The sequence below is a fragment of the Rousettus aegyptiacus genome, unplaced genomic scaffold (genome assembly GCF_014176215.1).
Source record: "Rousettus aegyptiacus isolate mRouAeg1 unplaced genomic scaffold, mRouAeg1.p scaffold_m13_p_11, whole genome shotgun sequence".
NCBI classification, from domain to species: domain Eukaryota; kingdom Metazoa; phylum Chordata; class Mammalia; order Chiroptera; family Pteropodidae; genus Rousettus; species Rousettus aegyptiacus.
In genome coordinates, this window is record NW_023416286.1 from 26,416,541 (window position 1) to 26,435,111 (window position 18,571).

Consider the following 18,571-nt stretch of genomic DNA (forward strand, 5'->3'; position numbering starts at 1 on the left):
TACATTCCATTTGTGCATGCCTGAGCACTGCAGTAAAATAATTTTCTCAAGGACAAACTGGCTGGGTTTGTGTAGGAGAAAATGTTAAACTTTCCCTTAGCTTTCACATAATTTTCAACAACTGGGTGGTTAAAATATGATTCTTGGTGTCTGACTAAGGGCATGTGCATTCTTTAAATGCTTGTAATGACTGATGGAATTAGTGATTTGGTATTCCAAGAATGACACTAGATAATACCAAGGGCCTATTCTGATATAGAATTTGGACTTTTAAGAAGATATGTTTTTAGATTTGGTAATATAAAAATTGTGCTAAACAATTACTTTATAGGAAATGACTACCTTTAAATGCTATAGAATTGTATGTGTGTGTGTGTGTGTGTGTGTGTGTGTGTGTGAGAATCTGGTGGAATAGCAAAAACCATAAAATGGTCATACAGCCTTTCATTTAACAGTTTATTCATAATTACCTACTTCTAATTCCTGTCAGATTACATTTAATAAAGTTCAAAAGACTAGTTATAAATTCGGGCTATAACACTGCATGTTTAATTAGTAGTGTTTATTGAGCAAACGGTTTGGTCTGATAGGGAGTCTTTAGGGGAAAAGGAATTAATTAAAGGATATTTTCAGTAACAATTTAGTTATGTGCTTTGAGATACATCAGCACCATACTCTGGGCTGTGTGCTGTTTTCTTCTCTTTATTTTTTAAAGTAGATTATTGTAACTTCGAAACTATTGCAACACCTGGAAATAGAAGGCACTCAGTAAATATACTTATTGACTAGAGTTGGTTTTCTTCCCTAAACTTAGGTTAAGTATTATTGCAATTGAAGCTTCGTTGAGATTGCCATGCTGTGAGGAAGTCAGCATCCACAGCGTGTCCACAGTAAGACAGCACAGACTCCTGGGCACAGCTCTCTGATATGCCCTGTGGGGTCTATGTGTAATACAGTCGTAGCTAATGAGCACAGACGTGCAAGTTTGTCTAGATAATTGTTCCAATAGAGAAAACAATGTAAAGCTATTGAGAAATCACCAGTATGTCCAGCTAAAGTGAATCACCAAGCCCCCAACCTTGTACAGACTTCTGCCACTGCCCGATGAATTTATTCACAAAGGCCATACGAGTATTTCAATATTAGTGAGTGTGCTTATTACAGATCAGACAGGGGCATGTTCCCACCAGTCAGCAACCTTCAGTGTTTTTCTACATAAACGTGATGTTACTCTCCCATATGTAAATCTGATGATTTCTGCCATAGTGTATGGTTGGTGAGATCCACATATTCATTGACTTGCTGGGTTTCTGTTTAATCTCCTTGTTATCAGAGACAGGCTCCAGGCTGTCTTTATCAAAGTCAGGATGCTCTAAGTAATAAAGAATGTTCCTGAATTTCTCATGGCTGATAGGAAATTTTTATCAAGAATTCCTAATTAATAAATACATGTTCTTTTCCTCATACTTTAAAATGAAGTACTTAATCTAATAAATGGTTGTTGGTAGTGATAGAAGTATAAAGTCAGGAAAACAAAACCTAATAAGAGTACAAATAGAGTACTTTAATGAATGTATTAATTTTTTTCAGGCTGCTGGTCATGCTGCTTGGTATTTAATTTGTTGTCTTTCCATATGTGTGTAAAAGTTGTTTCACTCAATAAATATTTACTGAGTGTCTCTAATGTGTCAGGCATTTTCTAGGCACAGGTGATAAAATAATGAATAAAACGAGTCAGGCTTAAACGGGAGTTTACTGTTCTAGTGGAAGAACAGATAAGAACATGGTTGCAATAAGTTCTATAAAAAACAGGGTAAGAGGACAGGAACAGTCTCCTGAATGGACAGGTCAAGGAAGGCTTTGCCATTATACTCTGTAAGCATAGGTATTTGCATAAAACATGAAGGAAGGAAGGGAGGGAGGGAGGAAAGGAAGGAAGGAAGGAAGCAAGCAAGCAAGCAAGCAGTGAGATGAGCATGTCCTTGCCTGATTGAGGAGCAAAGAGGAGGCAAGTGTGGCTGGAGGGCAGGGAGTAAGTTGTGCAGAAGCACCAGACTGCTTTAATATAGATAAAATCTATTCATTCCTTCATGTGAGGCCTTGCGTATTTCGAAATATTCAAAGCAGTAAGATATCACTATATAAGGTAAGAGAGAAATGCGTATTGATGAATGTATATAAAATATGGTAATTCAGCTGCTTTTTTTAGCACGGACAGAGGAAAGTCCAAGGGGTGGGGATGAAGACAGTCATCCAAAAGTTTGCACAGTCTCCTCTGAGTCCAGGCAGCCAGTCACAGCTTTGGAATGTAGAGTGATACACAGGTAGGATGAGAAAGGACCTTGAGATTCTGATGACTGACTAAAACACAGTGAGAGAGCATTGGAAATCCTTGACTTATAGGTACAGACAGACCGGAAGTTAGTGCCTGTAAGGCCTACAAGGCCTGCAGAGGCAGCATGACCCCATTCATTGGCCAGGGTGTAGCTCAGAGCTGCAGGGCCTGGAGAAAGCCTGGGTCTCTGCCCTGGTGCTGACTGAGGGACAGCTGTGGGGCCTGGATGCAGAGCCAGGCAAACTTAATGAAAACCAGACTGAGTCTGGCCTCAGAAATAGGTATCATGGTTTTTTGGAAAATGTATTAAAAGAAGGAAATGAAGGCTATAGGGGAAGTGTTTACTAGTAATGATGTGGAGAAAGAAGTGCTTGATTAATCCCCCTGGTTTGCAAATCACGCTAAGTAATTCTGTTCTCTGAAGTGCCACACTCCATTGCAAACCTAGAGGAAAACAGAATTTGAGAAAGCAGTTACGTGTGGCAAGTCAGCTTTGTTTTAGTTAAGTGTAATAGTTCATTTGGGGAAAATAAGTTCAGTTCTATGACTAGGATAATGCATCTGGTCTCTCCTTTATAAAACGGAAAGGTAATGAAGGGTTCGTGGATGGGTCAAATCCAAGTACCCTCACAGTGTCTTGATCTATCTGAAGAGATAGTACACCATCAAACTGTAGCAAGCTGCTGGCCTCTTCAGAAAGATTTCAGCTGATGATACGAAACAATAGAATATTGTGGAGTTGCATTTGCAGCTAAGTATGTGTATATAATATAGCTGAAAAGGGTTCAAAGAAAAGCAAATAAAACAGTCTATCTTACAGGAGTTTCTCAGACTCGACACTACCGCTATCTTGAACCAAAAGATCCTATGTCGTGGGGGCCGTCCTGTGTATTGCAGAATGTTTAGCAGCATCCCTGGTCTCTACCCACTAGATGCCAGTAGTACCCTCTCCCCACATGTAATGACGGCCAAAAATGTCTCCAGATATTGTTGAATGTCTCTTTCTGGGCAGAATAACCCCCAGATGAGAACCACTGACATAGGGAATAAATTAACCTGAAAAAATTAGGAAGAGACTATTACTGAAATCTTCAAAACCTGTAAAGTGGGGCAGGTTCTCCACAAGCTTGCTCACAATTCCCTGAATATTTAAAATAAGGGACTATTCTCTTGAAGTTTATTCAATTTTCTTAGTAAATCAAAGTCTTCCCTTTTGTAAGGAATAAGAATCTTGAGCATTTTCAAGTGATAAATCCCAAAAATAAAAATACATTCCAATAGGCTTTTGAGGGACTCTTGGAAAATTATGAACTTAATTACCTTTTGGAAAGATAACCACACCCTTCTGCAGCACATTCCCATTTCAACCAACAGAGCAACGTTTGGTGTTTGGTACAGTGATTTGTCTTCTCTTTCTTGCTTTTTATAACTTATGGACAATCTGAAAAATCTGCTTTATTTTAGGTGGGTAAAAATGAAACAAGTTCTATTCAGATGTTGATAACCCCCAAGTTTCTGCTTAATTTCATAATATAATTTTTAAAGCTACCTCTTTATTTCTGTATTTTCAACTACTACTTCCGTTGATCCCTATGTTTTCTCTAACATGCTTTTTTTTTCCCCTCCCAGGAAATATTGGAAATTCTTTTACAATTGACCCCATTTTGGGCTCTATAAAAACTGCCAAAGAATTAGATCGAAGTAACCAAGTGGAATATGATTTAATGGTGAAAGCTACAGATAAAGGCAATCCACCAATGAGTGAAATGACTTCTGTCCATATCTTTGTCACAATTGCTGACAATGCCTCTCCTAAGTTTACATCTAAAGAATATTCTTTTGAAATTAGTGAAACTGTCAGACCTGGGAGTTTTGTTGGAATGGTGACAGCCTATAGTCAATCATCAGTGGTATATGAAATAAAAGATGGAAATATAGCTGATGCTTTTGATATTAATCCACATTCTGGAAGTATCATCACTCAGAAGGCCCTCGATTTTGAGACTTTGCCCATTTATACATTGACAATACAAGGAACTAACATGGCTGGTTTGTCTACTAATACAACTGTTCTAGTGCATCTGCAGGATGAAAATGACAACTTGCCAATTTTTATGCAGGCAGAATATACCGGACTCATCAGCGAATCAGCTTCAATTAACAGCGTGGTCCTAACAGACAAGAATGTCCCATTAGTGATTCGAGCAGCTGATGCTGATAAAGAATCAAATGCTTTGCTTGTTTATCACATTGTCGAACCATCTATACACAAATATTTTGCTATTGATTCTAGCACTGGTGCTATTCATACAGTACTAAGTTTGGACTATGAAGAAACAAGTACTTTTCACTTTACTGTGCAAGTGCATGACATGGGAACACCACGCTTATTTGCTGAATATGCAGCTAATGTGACTATACATGTAATTGACATTAATGACTGCCCTCCCGTGTTCTCCAAATCATTATATGAAACGTCCCTTCTATTGCCAACATACAAAGGAGTAAAAGTTATCACAGTAAATGCTACAGATGCCGATTCAAGCGCATTCTCACAGTTAATGTATTCCATTACCGAAGGCAACATTGGGGAAAAGTTTTTTATGGACTACAAGACTGGTTCTATAACTGTGCAAAACACAACTCAGTTAAGAAGCCGCTATGAGTTAACCATTAGGGCTTCTGATGGCAGATTTGCAAGCTTTTCCTCTGTGAAAATTAATGTGAAAGAAAGCAAAGAAAGTCAACTAAAGTTTACCCAAGATTTCTACTCTGCAGTAGTAAAAGAGAATTCTACCGAAGCCAGAACATTAGCTGTCATCACAGCTATTGGGAATCCAATCAATGAGCCTCTGTTTTATCATATTCTCAACCCAGATCACAGGTTTAAAATAAGTCGCACTTCGGGAGTTCTATCAACCACTGGTATACCATTCGATCGTGAACAGCAAGAAGCGTTTGATGTGGTAGTGGAAGTGACACAAGAACATAAGCCTTCAGCAGTGGCCCATGTCGTCGTGAAGGTCACCATAGAAGACCAAAATGACAACGCGCCAGTGTTTGTCAACCTTCCCTACTATGCCGTTGTTAAGGTGGATACTGCCGTGGGCCATACTATTCGCTACGTTACTGCTGTGGACAGAGATAGTGGCAGAAACGGGGAAGTGCATTACTACCTTAAGGAACATCATGAACACTTTCAAATCGGACCCTCGGGTGAACTTTCACTGAAAAAGCAATTTGAACCTGACACCTTAAATAAAGAATATCTTGTCACAGTGGTTGCAAAAGATGGAGGAAACCCAGCTTTTTCAGCTGAAGTTATAGTTCCAGTGACTGTCATGAATAGAGCCATGCCTGTGTTTGAAAAACCTTTCTACAGTGCAGAGATTCCAGAGAATATCCAGATGCACAGTCCAGTTGTCCACGTGCAGGCCAACAGCCCAGAAGGGTTGAAAGTGCTCTACAGCATCCCAGATGGAGATCCTTTTAGCCAGTTTTCCATTAACTTCAACACTGGAGTTATAAGTGTCATAGCTCCTCTGGATTTTGAGTCCCACCCGGCATATAAACTGAGCGTACGAGCAACTGACTCCTTGACTGGTGCTCACGCTGAAGTATTTGTCGACATAATAGTAGAAGACGTCAATGATAACCCTCCTGTGTTTGTTCAGCAGTCTTATGTTGCAACGCTGTCTGAGGCATCTGTGATCGGGACGTCTGTTGTTCAGGTTAGAGCAACAGATTCGGATTCAGAACCAAATAGAGGAATTTCATACCATATGTTTGAGAATCACAGCAAGAGTCATGATCATTTCCACATAGATGGCAGCACGGGCGTCATTTCACTAGTCAGAACTTTGGACTATGAGCAGTTCCAGCAGCACAGGATTTTCGTGAGGGCCGTTGATGGTGGCATGCCGCCACTGAGCAGTGATGTGATTGTCACCGTGGACGTCACTGACCTCAATGACAATCCACCACTATTTGACCAACAGCTCTATGAGGCTAAGATCAGCGAGCATGCCACTCATGGGCATTTTGTGACCTGTGTAAAAGCCCATGATGCAGACAGTTCAGACATAGACAAGTTGGAATATTCCATTCTGTCTGGCAATGATCATAAGAATTTTGCCATTGACAGTGAAACTGGGATTATCACACTCTCAAACCTCCGCCGGCACACCTTGAAGCCATTGTACAGTCTTAACATTTCTGTTTCTGATGGAGTTTTCAGAAGTTCAGCTCAGGTTCATGTAACTGTAATTGGAGGCAATTTGCACAGTCCTGTTTTTCTTCAGAATGAATATGAAGCGGAGCTCGCTGAAAATGCTCCCTTGCACACCCTGGTGATCGAGGTTAAAGCCACTGATGGGGATTCTGGTATTTATGGCCACATTACTTACCATATTGTAAATGACTTTGCCAAAGACAGATTTTACACAAATGAGAAAGGACAGATATTTACTTTGGAAAAACTTGATCGAGAAACCCCAGCGGAAAAAGTAATCGCAGTTCGTTTAATGGCCAAAGATGCTGGAGGAAAAGTTGCTTTCTGCACCATTAATGTCATCCTTACCGATGACAATGATAATGCACCACAGTTTCGAGCAACCAAGTATGAAGTGAACATCGGATCCAGTGCTCCCAAAGGGACATCCGTCATTAAAGTTCTTGCAAGTGATGCTGATGAGGGATCCAATGCTGATGTCACCTATGCCATTGAAGCAGATTCTGAAAGTGTTAAAGAGAATTTGGAAATTAACAAACTGTCTGGCATAATTACTACAAAGGAAAGCTTAATTGGCTTAGAAAATGAGTTCTTCACTTTCTTTGTTAGAGCTGTGGATAACGGATCTCCATCAAAAGAGTCTGTTGTTCCTGTCTATGTTAAAATACTTCCATCAGAAATGCAGCTTCCAAAATTTTCAGAACCATTTTATACCTATACCGTTTCGGAAGACATGCCTATTGGAACAGAAATAGATCTCATCCGAGCAGAACATAGTGGGACTGTCCTTTACAGCCTCGTCAAAGGGAATACTCCCGAAAGTAACAGGGATGAGTTCTTTGTGATTGACAAACAGAGTGGGAGATTGAAACTGGAGAAGAGCCTGGATCATGAGACAACTAAGTGGTACCAGTTTTCCATACTTGCCAGGTGCACTCACGATGACTATGAGGTGGTGGCTTCTGTAGATGTTAGTATCCAAGTGAAAGATGCAAATGATAATAGCCCTGTCTTGGAGTCTAACCCCTATGAAGCATTTATTGTTGAAAACCAGCCAGGGGGAAGTAGAGTCATCCAGATCAGGGCATCTGATCTAGATTCAGGAACCAATGGCCAAGTTATGTATAGTCTAGATCAGTCGCAAAGTGTGGAAGTCATCGAATCTTTTGCCATTAACATGGAAACAGGCTGGATTACAACTCTAAAGGAGCTTGACCATGAAAGAAGAGACAATTACCAGATCAAAGTGGTTGCATCAGATCATGGCGAGAAGGTTCAGCTGTCCTCCACGGCCATCGTGGCTGTTACCGTCACCGATGTCAATGATAGTCCCCCACGATTCACAGCAGAGATCTATAAAGGGACCGTGAGTGAAGATGATCCACCCGGTGGTGTAATTGCCATCCTAAGTACCACAGATGCTGATTCTGAAGAAATTAACAGACAAGTTACATATTACATAACAGGTAAAAAAAGTAAACGGTTTAATGTAAAATTAAATATATTGGAAATATAACTCTGAGATATGTATTTTATGGAAATTGGAAGGTAAAGAAATGATTTTAGTCAATTATATCTAAAATAAGTAGAAATGGCATCTTTTAAGCTATATTTCAAGTTCTCTGAGCAAAGTTAATTGTTGTTTCATTAGACCGTTTTTGATTTTTATGACTCATTCTGTTGAACTTGATACTTAGCATACAATAAATATATTGTAATTAAAAAAGAAATAACTGATTTCAGACTAAATATTACTTATTAGTCTTTATATTTTATTTGGCTTATTGCTGTGCTTAAATACACATTTTAATGCTGCTTTTTTTTTTTTTTGGTAAACGGGAAAGCTAATGTATCAAGTTTACATGGGATTTTTTACTTTAAAAATCGTGATCCTTTCAAAACAAAGCATTATATATCCATTGTGTAATTTATTCTGTTATTACTTTTCTTATTTCAATAATTTGACTGTCATCTTTATTGATTTAACAGGAGGGGATCCCTTAGGGCAGTTTGCTATTGAAAATATACAGAATGAATGGAAGGTCTATGTGAAGAAACCTCTAGATAGGGAAAAAAGAGACAATTATCTTCTGACTATCACAGCAACTGATGGGACCTTCTCATCAAAAGCTATAGTTGAAGTGAAAGTTCTTGATGCAAATGACAACAGTCCAGTCTGTGAAAAGGTAGGCTGCTCTTTTTTTTAATTTATAGATTATGAATTCAGATTAAACTTTTCAGTAAGACCGTCATGTGCTGTGGTGTCATTCAGTTGTGTTTAATATTACAATCTCTTGCTGTTTAAGCAAAGGTGAGCATTAATGGGGCAAGAATTGGATTCACATCAGAACTATTCTAGGGAATGTTAAATAGCTTAAAAGCCTTGTCTAAAAATACTGTAAATTATGGACAGGATTACAGTTGTGTTTAACTCTGAAAACACTCCGTAAAATTTTCATGAAAGGATTCGCTTCATTTGGGGATGAGGCGATTTGGGGGAAGTACCTGGCCAGCAGTGCTTTGTACAGAACCCTGTTTTGCTTTAACAGACTGTTTTGGGAGCACTTGGTTTTGACACACTAGAAAAACTGCGAGGTTAATGATGTGGCTCCTGCACCTGTGGAGCCACCGTTTCTTGTGAGAACAAATATGTCAAAGAAGAGCTGCCCCTGAAGGTGCAGGGCGAGGGCCTGAACAGGAGTGATCAGTGGTGCCAGAGGGTGAGGGGAGCTCAGCCTTCGGGTTTTAGTGATTAGGTAACAGTGGAAGTGGCAAGGCAGTGGGGTTAAGGACGAATTAGATTATAGAGGCCGTGAAGGTCCTTCACAGAATTGGGATTTGATCCTAGAGAAAACAGGGCTCTTTGAATTCTTTGTTCTTTGAACCAAGAGTTTCCTAAAGAGGATGCGTTTAGTAGTGTCGTGTTCATTCATATGAAGAAGGCTGACAGCAAGGAAATAGTAGAGAGTAGGTAGAGGTGGCAGAAGGAATGAAAGGACAAGAGAGAGATACCCCAAAGGAAAAACTGGTAGCTCTTGGTCCCGCCTGGTTGTGGCAGCATGGAAGCATGGCAAGTCAAGATAGACTTTAATATTTCCTACGGGAGTGATGGGGAGAAAGACTAAAGATAAGCCTGGAGTGGAAATTGCTTTTAGAGGAAGCATGTTGTGTAGGTAATGGGACATTGAGTTGAATGTGTCTTTTTAGACATTTGGAGATGGTGAGATTGAGGGTGGATGTTAGGCAAGGATATGTAAATTCGTCAGTTTCTGTGGATAACTGGTAATTGAATTCATTTGAGAGGATAATAACAAAAAGGGAAAAAGAGCAGAGATAATGTATTTCTTAAGGGAGAAGGAAGGAAGAAAATGCAGATATCAGGATAGTATTACTGAGAGCCAAATAAGAGAGCATTTTTAGGAGGTGGGTTGGCGAGCAAAGGTGTGATTGAGATTGAAACAGACCATTTAGATTCTATGACTGGCTCTGAGATGGATGCCAGATTGATGGAGATAGAGGAGTGTGCACTAATGAGGAAATAGATTTGGAAAGTTGAAAGTCAAAGGAAGAAAAGTGTGGCGTGTTGAGGGAAGCCTGGGTGGAGGGGAAAGTGAATTGGAGAATGCTGCAGTAAGCATGAGATGTGTTGTGGAAAGGAACAGAGAACTGTTCTCAGGGGAATGGATACTTCCCTGTAATTCAGTCTGGAGAGGAAGTGGAACTTCTGAGGGATGAGGTATTCGTTCTAGTCCGTTTGTGCTTTTTGGTGATAATATTTTCTGGGGAGGAGGATTTTATTTTTACATACACACACACACACACACACACACACACACACACACACATCTTATAGAAACTAAATGTGTATTTTGTTTTTGACATTTTTATATTATTTCAATGCAATACCTTGTCATCTTTGGTAATAATAAAATTAGGACATTAGATCATTTGAAGTCATCAGTATTGCAAGATACTCTGTTTCATGAGTCATATAAAAATGTAGTTCACTGAAAATTGAGCTTAAGAAAATAAATCCAACAAAATCTTATCTGTCTTATGTTTTGGTTTATTGCATGGATTTTTAAATAGTTGGAACTAGAAACAGCCATGCATTATATTGGAGAATTCAGTCAGATATGAAGAGCCCGGGCCGGATCATCCCTTAGCCCGCAGTGTGGCCTTGGGGGATCTTGTTTTCTCCCATGACGTGAGGACCACTTCTTTCTCAACTGCAGTTATTTGGTTATGTGTTAAGAACGATTGCAAACAGTGTATTTGTGTATTGGAAATTAGTAGATAGGATGCCACAGACATCTGTTCTTTCCAATCTTAGGTAAAGAAGGAGCACCACTTATGTTTTCTCATAAAATTTTAAACTAAATATGAAACCTACTCAAAGACATAAAGCACTGTAATCAGAACTCTGTAGGTAAAATGTCAGGCCAGACCTTTTTAGCAATATGAAGTTGTTAACTGTTAGAGTTCCTCTTTTTATATTGTTTTATAAGAAAAATAGTTTTGAAAGCTCCTTGAATTTGTAACTAGTTATTTTCTGAATTTTCTGTGGAAGTTAAATGATTTATTTTCCGTTATTCCCTTGGCAGCCATGTTGACTTTCAATGTTTATGTTAACAATATTGTTTAAAACCTTTATAGACCTTATATTCAGACACAATTCCAGAAGATTCATTTCCTGGGAAATTGATCATGCAGATCTCTGCTACAGATGCAGATATCCGTTCCAACGCTGAAATTACTTATACATTATCTGGTCCAGGTGCAGAAAAATTCAAACTAAATCCAGACACAGGTAATGATGGAGTTTGGGGCAAAATTACTCATATATGTGGGTGGTTTTAGATCACACACAAAATCTGAAATTACATTTTATTCTTGTAAAATGTACTCTGATGATACAAAATTGGCATCTTTTAGAAATCTAAACAGCAATTTAATGTATAAAATTTGGGGTGAGATTTAAAAAAAAGAACAGCAATAATACCACCTGCTTAAACCAAGGATTTAAAATTGTTTATGTCACCTTTATAAAAAACTAAGAAGTTAAAGTATACTTCAAACTTTCTGCTTTATCCATTTTATATATAGCTCATTTTCATGAATTCATGACTAGAAATTTATGATTTAGCATATTCATTAAAGTAATTTTTGGTATTTTATTTATCTTTAAGTTGCTAGGATTTTTTCCTCTTATAATTTGTATTGTCTTAAAGTTGGGGTCAAATAATAGTATTCTGTTATGCTCACTCCACTTCCCACCCCAGAACTATTCTGTACATATGAATCTAATATTGTTAGTCAGTTGAAAAAATTTTTTAATTTGGCAAATCAGGGACTTGTTTTGCTTTTGTGACATAATGCAAGAGGTCCCTAGCCTCAAGTTATTTATGACTTAAAGAGCTAGCACCTGGCACAGTTTGGAAACATGGAACTCAACAGTACTCGCACAGCTGCTGACTCTGTTATTGATAGAGCTATTCTCCAAAGGAAGGCTGTTAATCCGGTTTTGTAATTGTAAAAGGAAAGGGGAAGAAATAAGATGTGCTATTGCAGTTCACATCTTAAATTTCAAGTGAGTTCATTTACTTTTGTTTGTTTGTTTTTAGGTGAACTGAAAACATTAGCCCCCCTTGATCGAGAGGACCAAGCAATTTATAACCTTCTAGTCAAGGCCACAGACGGAGGGGGAAGATTCTGCCAAGCTAGCATTGTGCTTACATTAGAAGATGTAAATGATAATGCCCCCGAATTCTCTGCTGATCCTTACACCATTACTGTGTTTGAAAACACAGAGCCTGGAACACCGTTGACAAGAGTGCAGGCCACAGATGCAGATGCAGGTATTGTTTAGATCAGGGGTCCCCAACTTCCCGGCTGCGGACCAGTACCAGTCTGTGGTCCTTTAGGACCTGGGCTACACAGCAGGAGGTGAGCGGTGGGTGAGCCAGCAAAGCTTCATCTGTATGTGCAGCTGCTCCCCAGCGCTAGCTTCACCGCCCCAGCTCCACCTCAGTCCCTGGTCCCTGGTGCCAAAAAGTTTGGGACCACTGTGTACTAAGATTCTAGGAACTTCTGTTTTAAAACACACCCTAAAATCAGTCTGTTTAACTTACCTTACCTCATGCATGTTGACTAGTTCATCGTTTTGTTATGGAATTCTTTAGCATTCAGAAGGGAATGAAATTTTTAGGATAATTCATTTTTAATGAATATTTGAAGTCTCACAATTGTGCCCAGTGAACTCAATGTTGTAAGGTATCTGTGGTATCCCTTAAATATTCTGTTTAGTGACTAGATTAGCTGATCTTCATATGCCATTGAATTAATTTGTGATGTGTTGTTTCATAAATAAGCCATTAGTGACATAAAGAGTCTTTAGTATTATAGGAAGGTAACAGAAGCAAATGCTATGTTAAAGGTTTACAAACTTTTAAAGTTTTTTATGCAGAAAATAAAACTCTAGGATATTCATTTATAGCATTTTGCTAGCAGAGAATAAAAATAACTTCAGTCATTCTAATACTGAAGAATTAGAAGAATAGCAACAATGTTACTTTTCAAATCTTTGTCACTAAAGTTAAATAATAGACTTTAAAAGATCTGCTGAGTGTTTATAGCAGGAGTTTGTTTAGAATGTAATCTTAAAAAGCCAGATAACTATGAAATTTTACTTTAACTCAGTAAATTGCTAATCTAAAAGTTTACTTTTTTAAGGTCATAGTCATAGAATTTTTAAATAATTGCCTGTTAGCATTTTTATTTTTTAATATGTATGCTATATTTTGTTTTAAAGTAATTTGATTAAACTTCTTGAAATAAAACATTCTAACATGATGTCATGTCTTGACAGGATTGAATCGAAAGATATCCTACTCACTGATCAATTCTGCTGATGGGCAGTTCTCCATTAATGAATTATCTGGAATCATTCAGTTGGAAAAGCCTTTGGATAGAGAACTACAGGCAGTATACACCCTTACTCTGAAGGCCGTGGATCATGGTTTGCCAAGGAGATTGACAGCTACTGGCACTGTTATCGTGTCAGTTTTGGATATAAATGACAACCCACCTGTGTTCGAATACCGGGAATATGGTACCACAGTGTCTGAGGACATTCTTACTGGAACAGAAATTCTTCAAGTGTATGCAGCAAGTCGGGACATAGAAGCAAATGCAGAAATCACCTACTCAATAATAAGTGGAAATGAACATGGAAAATTCAGCATAGATTCCAAAACAGGTAACCTACCATTCAAATGAGAAGAAGCCCTTTTTTCTGCCAGAAAAGGCTGGATTACCCAGCACTCGATCTGATACAACGTGACAGATCACAAATCGTTGGTAGATACTCTAAAAAGAAAAAACTCAAGTTTTCTTTGTGTTGTTATTTTAAGTGGGATTCAAAGTGGTCTTGAAGACTTTCTAGTTCTATATAATATGTTTCTGATATATCCGTTGTAACTGTAAGCAAATTAACTGAGATAGAAATTAAAGCATCACACTAGTAATTTAGTAGAGATATGAGATGCAGTAAGTTAATAAAGAGTGGAAGACAGTAGAGGATCTTACGTAATGCTCCTTTTTATCCCCCGTATGGCCTTCATGTGAAGTGGCTTCCCAGGTGGAATGGCAGTTTCGACCTCTTTGATCTTAGTTTCTGTGGGGGCATCTGATAATTTGTAAGGTTGACATCTTTATTATGCTAGTTATATACAAAGGTCACAGTACTTTGAATCACACTGAATGACTGTTAATAAGGTCAAAAGTCAGAGGAGTTTAGGTTTGTGCTGTATAAATACTTTTGCAGTCTTGTTAACCTTTGGACGAAAATAGCTGTAAGTCTTAGGACATTGTGAGAAGTTGCTTCATTCGAACTGTATTTAATTGTGTTTGACTATTTCTGATGAAGAGTAGGTGTATGAAGTTGCAATTTTAAAACGTATTTTTAACACATACCACAAAACTTATTTTTAGGGCTCTAAGTAGTATGGACAATAGAAAGTGGAAAAGAAAGATGTTGAAAGAGTTGTTAAGATATTTTTTAATGATAGAATATAAATCAAGAGTTAATCAAGAGTTTATTTTTTTTTAAAAGATGCACATTTCTATAAAGTATGAGAAGGAAAAGGAAATTAAAAGCCAAAGAAGAGAATTATTCATGTTTTATATTTTCTTTTTATTAAATGAAAGTGAAGTCTGTATTAAACTGGTTTAGAAGAGATAAGAAATACAACCATTTCATAATGTGTATGTAGGTAGTACTGATTGGGAAAGCAATTTAAATATCACAAAGAATATTAGGAAAATAAGAGAAATAAAAATCCAGGTATGGGCAAATTCAGACATTGTAATTGTTAAGAAATTTAAAAATATGCATAAATAGTAAGTAAACCTTTGAAGTGTATCAGTCATAGTAGGAGAGAGTGGTGACATTTTAAAGTACTGGAAGTAATTTTGATTTTCCATGCAGGGGCCATATTTATCATTGAGAATTTGGATTACGAAAGCTCTCATGAATATTACCTGACTGTCGAAGCCACTGATGGAGGTACACCTTCATTAAGCGATGTTGCAGCTGTGAACATCAATGTAACCGATATCAACGACAACACCCCGGTGTTCAGCCAGGACACCTACACGGCGGTGGTCAGTGAGGATGCTGTACTCGAGCAGTCTGTCATTACGGTGTGTATTTTTCCCTTATGGTTTTTTTTTTTTTTCTGGATCTCTGTAAGAGTTTGGGTTTTTGGTCGGTTTGTTTGTTTGTTTGTTTGTTTGTTTGTGTAAGATTGATCCAGTTTTTGTAGTGGACTTACTTGAACACAGTTTGACGATATGAAAATGTCTTTAGTTATTCCAGTCAGTTACTGACTCCATTATAAGTAATTGCCTCACAGCAGTTTACTATAAATAGCAGAAATTTGCTTGAAGACATCTGTTCCTTCCTTAGCTGTCTCCTCAACAAGAGCATGATGTTTTCTAGGTTATGGCCGATGATGCTGATGGACCTTCAAACAGCCACATTCACTATTCAATTATAGATGGCAATCAAGGGAGTCCATTCACAATCGACCCGGCCAGGGGAGAAGTGAGAGTGACCAAACTTCTAGACCGGGAAACAGTAAGTAAAAAAGTTTGGCTTAAATTATTTACAGATCACCGGATCAGCAAATAGTAGTACCTTATATTCGTATCGGCTGGACATGATGGAAGTACCAAAGGGTAGAACCAGCCTTGTTTTCAGGAACTGACAAGCATGGTATAAATACTTGAAAAGCAATTGCAGTATGAAATTCTCAAGAATATAATGGATATGTTTCATAGTAATAGGAAGTTTGGATAACAGTTTTTAATCAGGAAGAAATTACTGTTGACTCGTGCTTTGAGATACTTCATGGAGCTGGAAGCTAGGTTTTAAGTAATAGCAGATACTTGGAAAAACACAGGTGTTGAGGGAATTACTCATAAGGAATTACATGAACAAAGGCATGGAGAAAGGAAGATGCGAGATACATTTAGATCATTTTATTCACTTGTTTTGGAGTAGAATACAAGAAAATGAGGTAGATAAAATAGAAAGGTTTGTTTTAGAAACGGATTATGGTCCACATACAAAACCAAGATCAAAGGTTCAGACTCGATGCTTTGAGCATGAGGGAGTAACTGAATATTTGTGAGCCCCAGTATAATATTACAAGGAGACATAATGTGCAGATGAGTTCTACAGTAGGTCCAAGTGTTATTTAGAGACAAGGAGGTAGGAAGACCAGTGACAGTGGTAAGGCCACAAGAGCCTGAACTGGAAAGTAGCACTGACAATTGAGTGAAAAGACAAATGCAGAAACTTTGTAAAGAGAGAATTAGAGTCTGTGGACCTTAGACATGGCGCTCCATAGAATGCAGTGGTGTCAGATGACTTTTTTGTGTCTTGCCATGACTGGGTACTGCTATTAAAGAAGAACAGGGAGAGGTTGTTGAAGGCAGTTTGTGATACACTAATTTTGAGAAGAAAATGGCATAGTCAAGTAAAATTAGACAGTGTTTGGAGATTTTTGTCAAACTTGAGACTTGAGAGCTGAAAATACAGATGCCTCTGGAGATTATTTATAGAAGTGATCTTAGGTGTTGAGATAAATGTGAGCAAATGAGGAGAGGCAAGCTAGGCTGAACATTTATTTATCTATCTCTTTATCTGTCTGTCCATTTGTCCCTCTCATCCCCGGGAATGAAAGCTGACAGGTAAGAAGCTACCTCAGAGAGGTGAAGAAGTGAAGGAGAAGTGAAGGAAACCATGGTTTTGAGAGTTAGAAAGACAATGGTGATAATAAAGAATGTAATTTTGGAGAAATACAGATAAATCTAAGATTAGAGAAATTGGGGGCAATAGTGATGAGATATCTCATTAAAGTCTCAATTCTTTAGGTCCTTTTCTGACCTGATTTTTTTGAGCAGGGACTTTCTAAGAGTTTAGGAAGCGTCGTTGTTATGTTTAGGATTACAGACTACTGGGCAGAACAAAATTTAGTATTTTTCACTGAAGAACTTTTGAGGTCCTTTAATATATTAATATCCACTGTGAGGTAGCAGAGGAGATGGCTGGTGGCGATTCCCAAATTAGTTTGTCATCACAACCATCTTTGTTGGCATATATCGCTGGGTTCATACTCTACAGAACATACTCTGAGATTTAACTAGTGTTTCGGCTGCTGCTTCCACTCATTCTGGAAGAGATGGCTTAGCAAGGAACTGTTCTGGAAAAGAAGCACCCCATTTTTTTTGTAGGAAGTCATGAAGAGATAACCTTGGGAGATTTAGACAGTCGACTATAATCCAAGTGTAAAATTAATGGGAGAAGGTGCTCTGGAATGTCCTTAAGTACTGAAAATCAGTAAGCACTCAAGGTGGGAAATGGCCTAAAAGCTGTTCCTGGCTGAGAGTAACATTTGAGCTTTAGGTTGCCTTTCCTGTTATTGCTAAAGCAACAGGCTTTGTGATATGTTAACATTTTTTCTCATCATTGGTATTACTGTCCTGTCTCATTTTCCATTAATAAATCTGTAAGTTTTTAAAGTCAGAATGCTTTAATGAAATGAATGCATGTTTGAGAGGCATCAGAGAATCTAATTAGATTCTGGATTAGATTATGGATAACTTTCTCTGTTGAGTGAATACGGTCCATATTGTAGATACATCATTGGCCATGTACTTGTTATAGGTTAGGGAAATTGCGCACATACAAGCCGCAGCAAATGATGACAGGTATTCAAATCCGCCCTTCCAAGTTGTCAGGAGTATGCTCCTGACTAGATCCTGTCCTTTGGCCTTGTGAAAGTGGACATGCCATCTCTTTGTCTTGTCCCCAAAAAGATTTCAGGTTACACGCTCACTGTTCAGGCGTCTGATAACGGCAGTCCACCCAGAGTCAACACAACTACGGTAAACATCGATGTGTCTGATGTCAACGACAATGCTCCAGTCTTCTCCAGAGGAAATTACAGCGTAATTATCCAGGTAATCTTGGGATATGGATGGATTCACTGAACACAGTCCCTTTGGGGTGAGCTCTTTCATTGGCCTCAGCTGTCCATTTGAAATATTTTTTCCAAAGACTACGTTTTAGAAAAATGAGAAGAGTAAAATTAGAGGGGTGTCCATCAATACCAAAAGGTGGGCATTTTCCAGATGCAACCAAGCTTTTACCTCTCTTCATGTCATGCTTTGGTTTTTAAGATACTCTCACTAGCTTGAGTCTTCATCTTGTCTTCTTTTCCTCCTTGCCTCGCTCCTTCCCCATCCTGACCTTTCTCCTCCCTCCCTCGTCTCCTCCAAACACCACTTCCGTCCCCTCTCCTCCTCTGCTGCACGTCTTCATCCCTCCCTTCTCCCACCCCTTTCCTCACACTTCCCTTCTTCTCACTCATGCCCCTTCCCTCCGGCCCCTCCTTCCTCCTTTCCCCTGTCCCCTTCTTCCTTACCTCCTCCTCATC

The 18,571-nt window shown here is 38.5% G+C and overlaps 1 protein-coding gene across 8 annotated transcripts in view; it reads left to right on the forward strand.

Moving 5' to 3' along the window:
- Positions 1-18,571, forward strand: part of FAT1 (FAT atypical cadherin 1) — a 125,882-nt gene that overhangs the window by 90,434 nt on the left and 16,877 nt on the right. For all 8 annotated transcript variants that reach the window (XM_016143907.2, XM_016143908.2, XM_016143903.2 and 5 more), the window contains 8 exons: positions 3,965-8,032; positions 8,556-8,752; positions 11,223-11,376; positions 12,191-12,424; positions 13,435-13,824; positions 15,055-15,269; positions 15,568-15,705; positions 17,952-18,095. In XM_016143907.2, the coding sequence (XP_015999393.2) occupies positions 3,965-8,032; positions 8,556-8,752; positions 11,223-11,376; positions 12,191-12,424; positions 13,435-13,824; positions 15,055-15,269; positions 15,568-15,705; positions 17,952-18,095 (5,540 nt within the window). The remainder of the gene's footprint in view (positions 1-3,964; positions 8,033-8,555; positions 8,753-11,222; positions 11,377-12,190; positions 12,425-13,434; positions 13,825-15,054; positions 15,270-15,567; positions 15,706-17,951; positions 18,096-18,571) is intronic.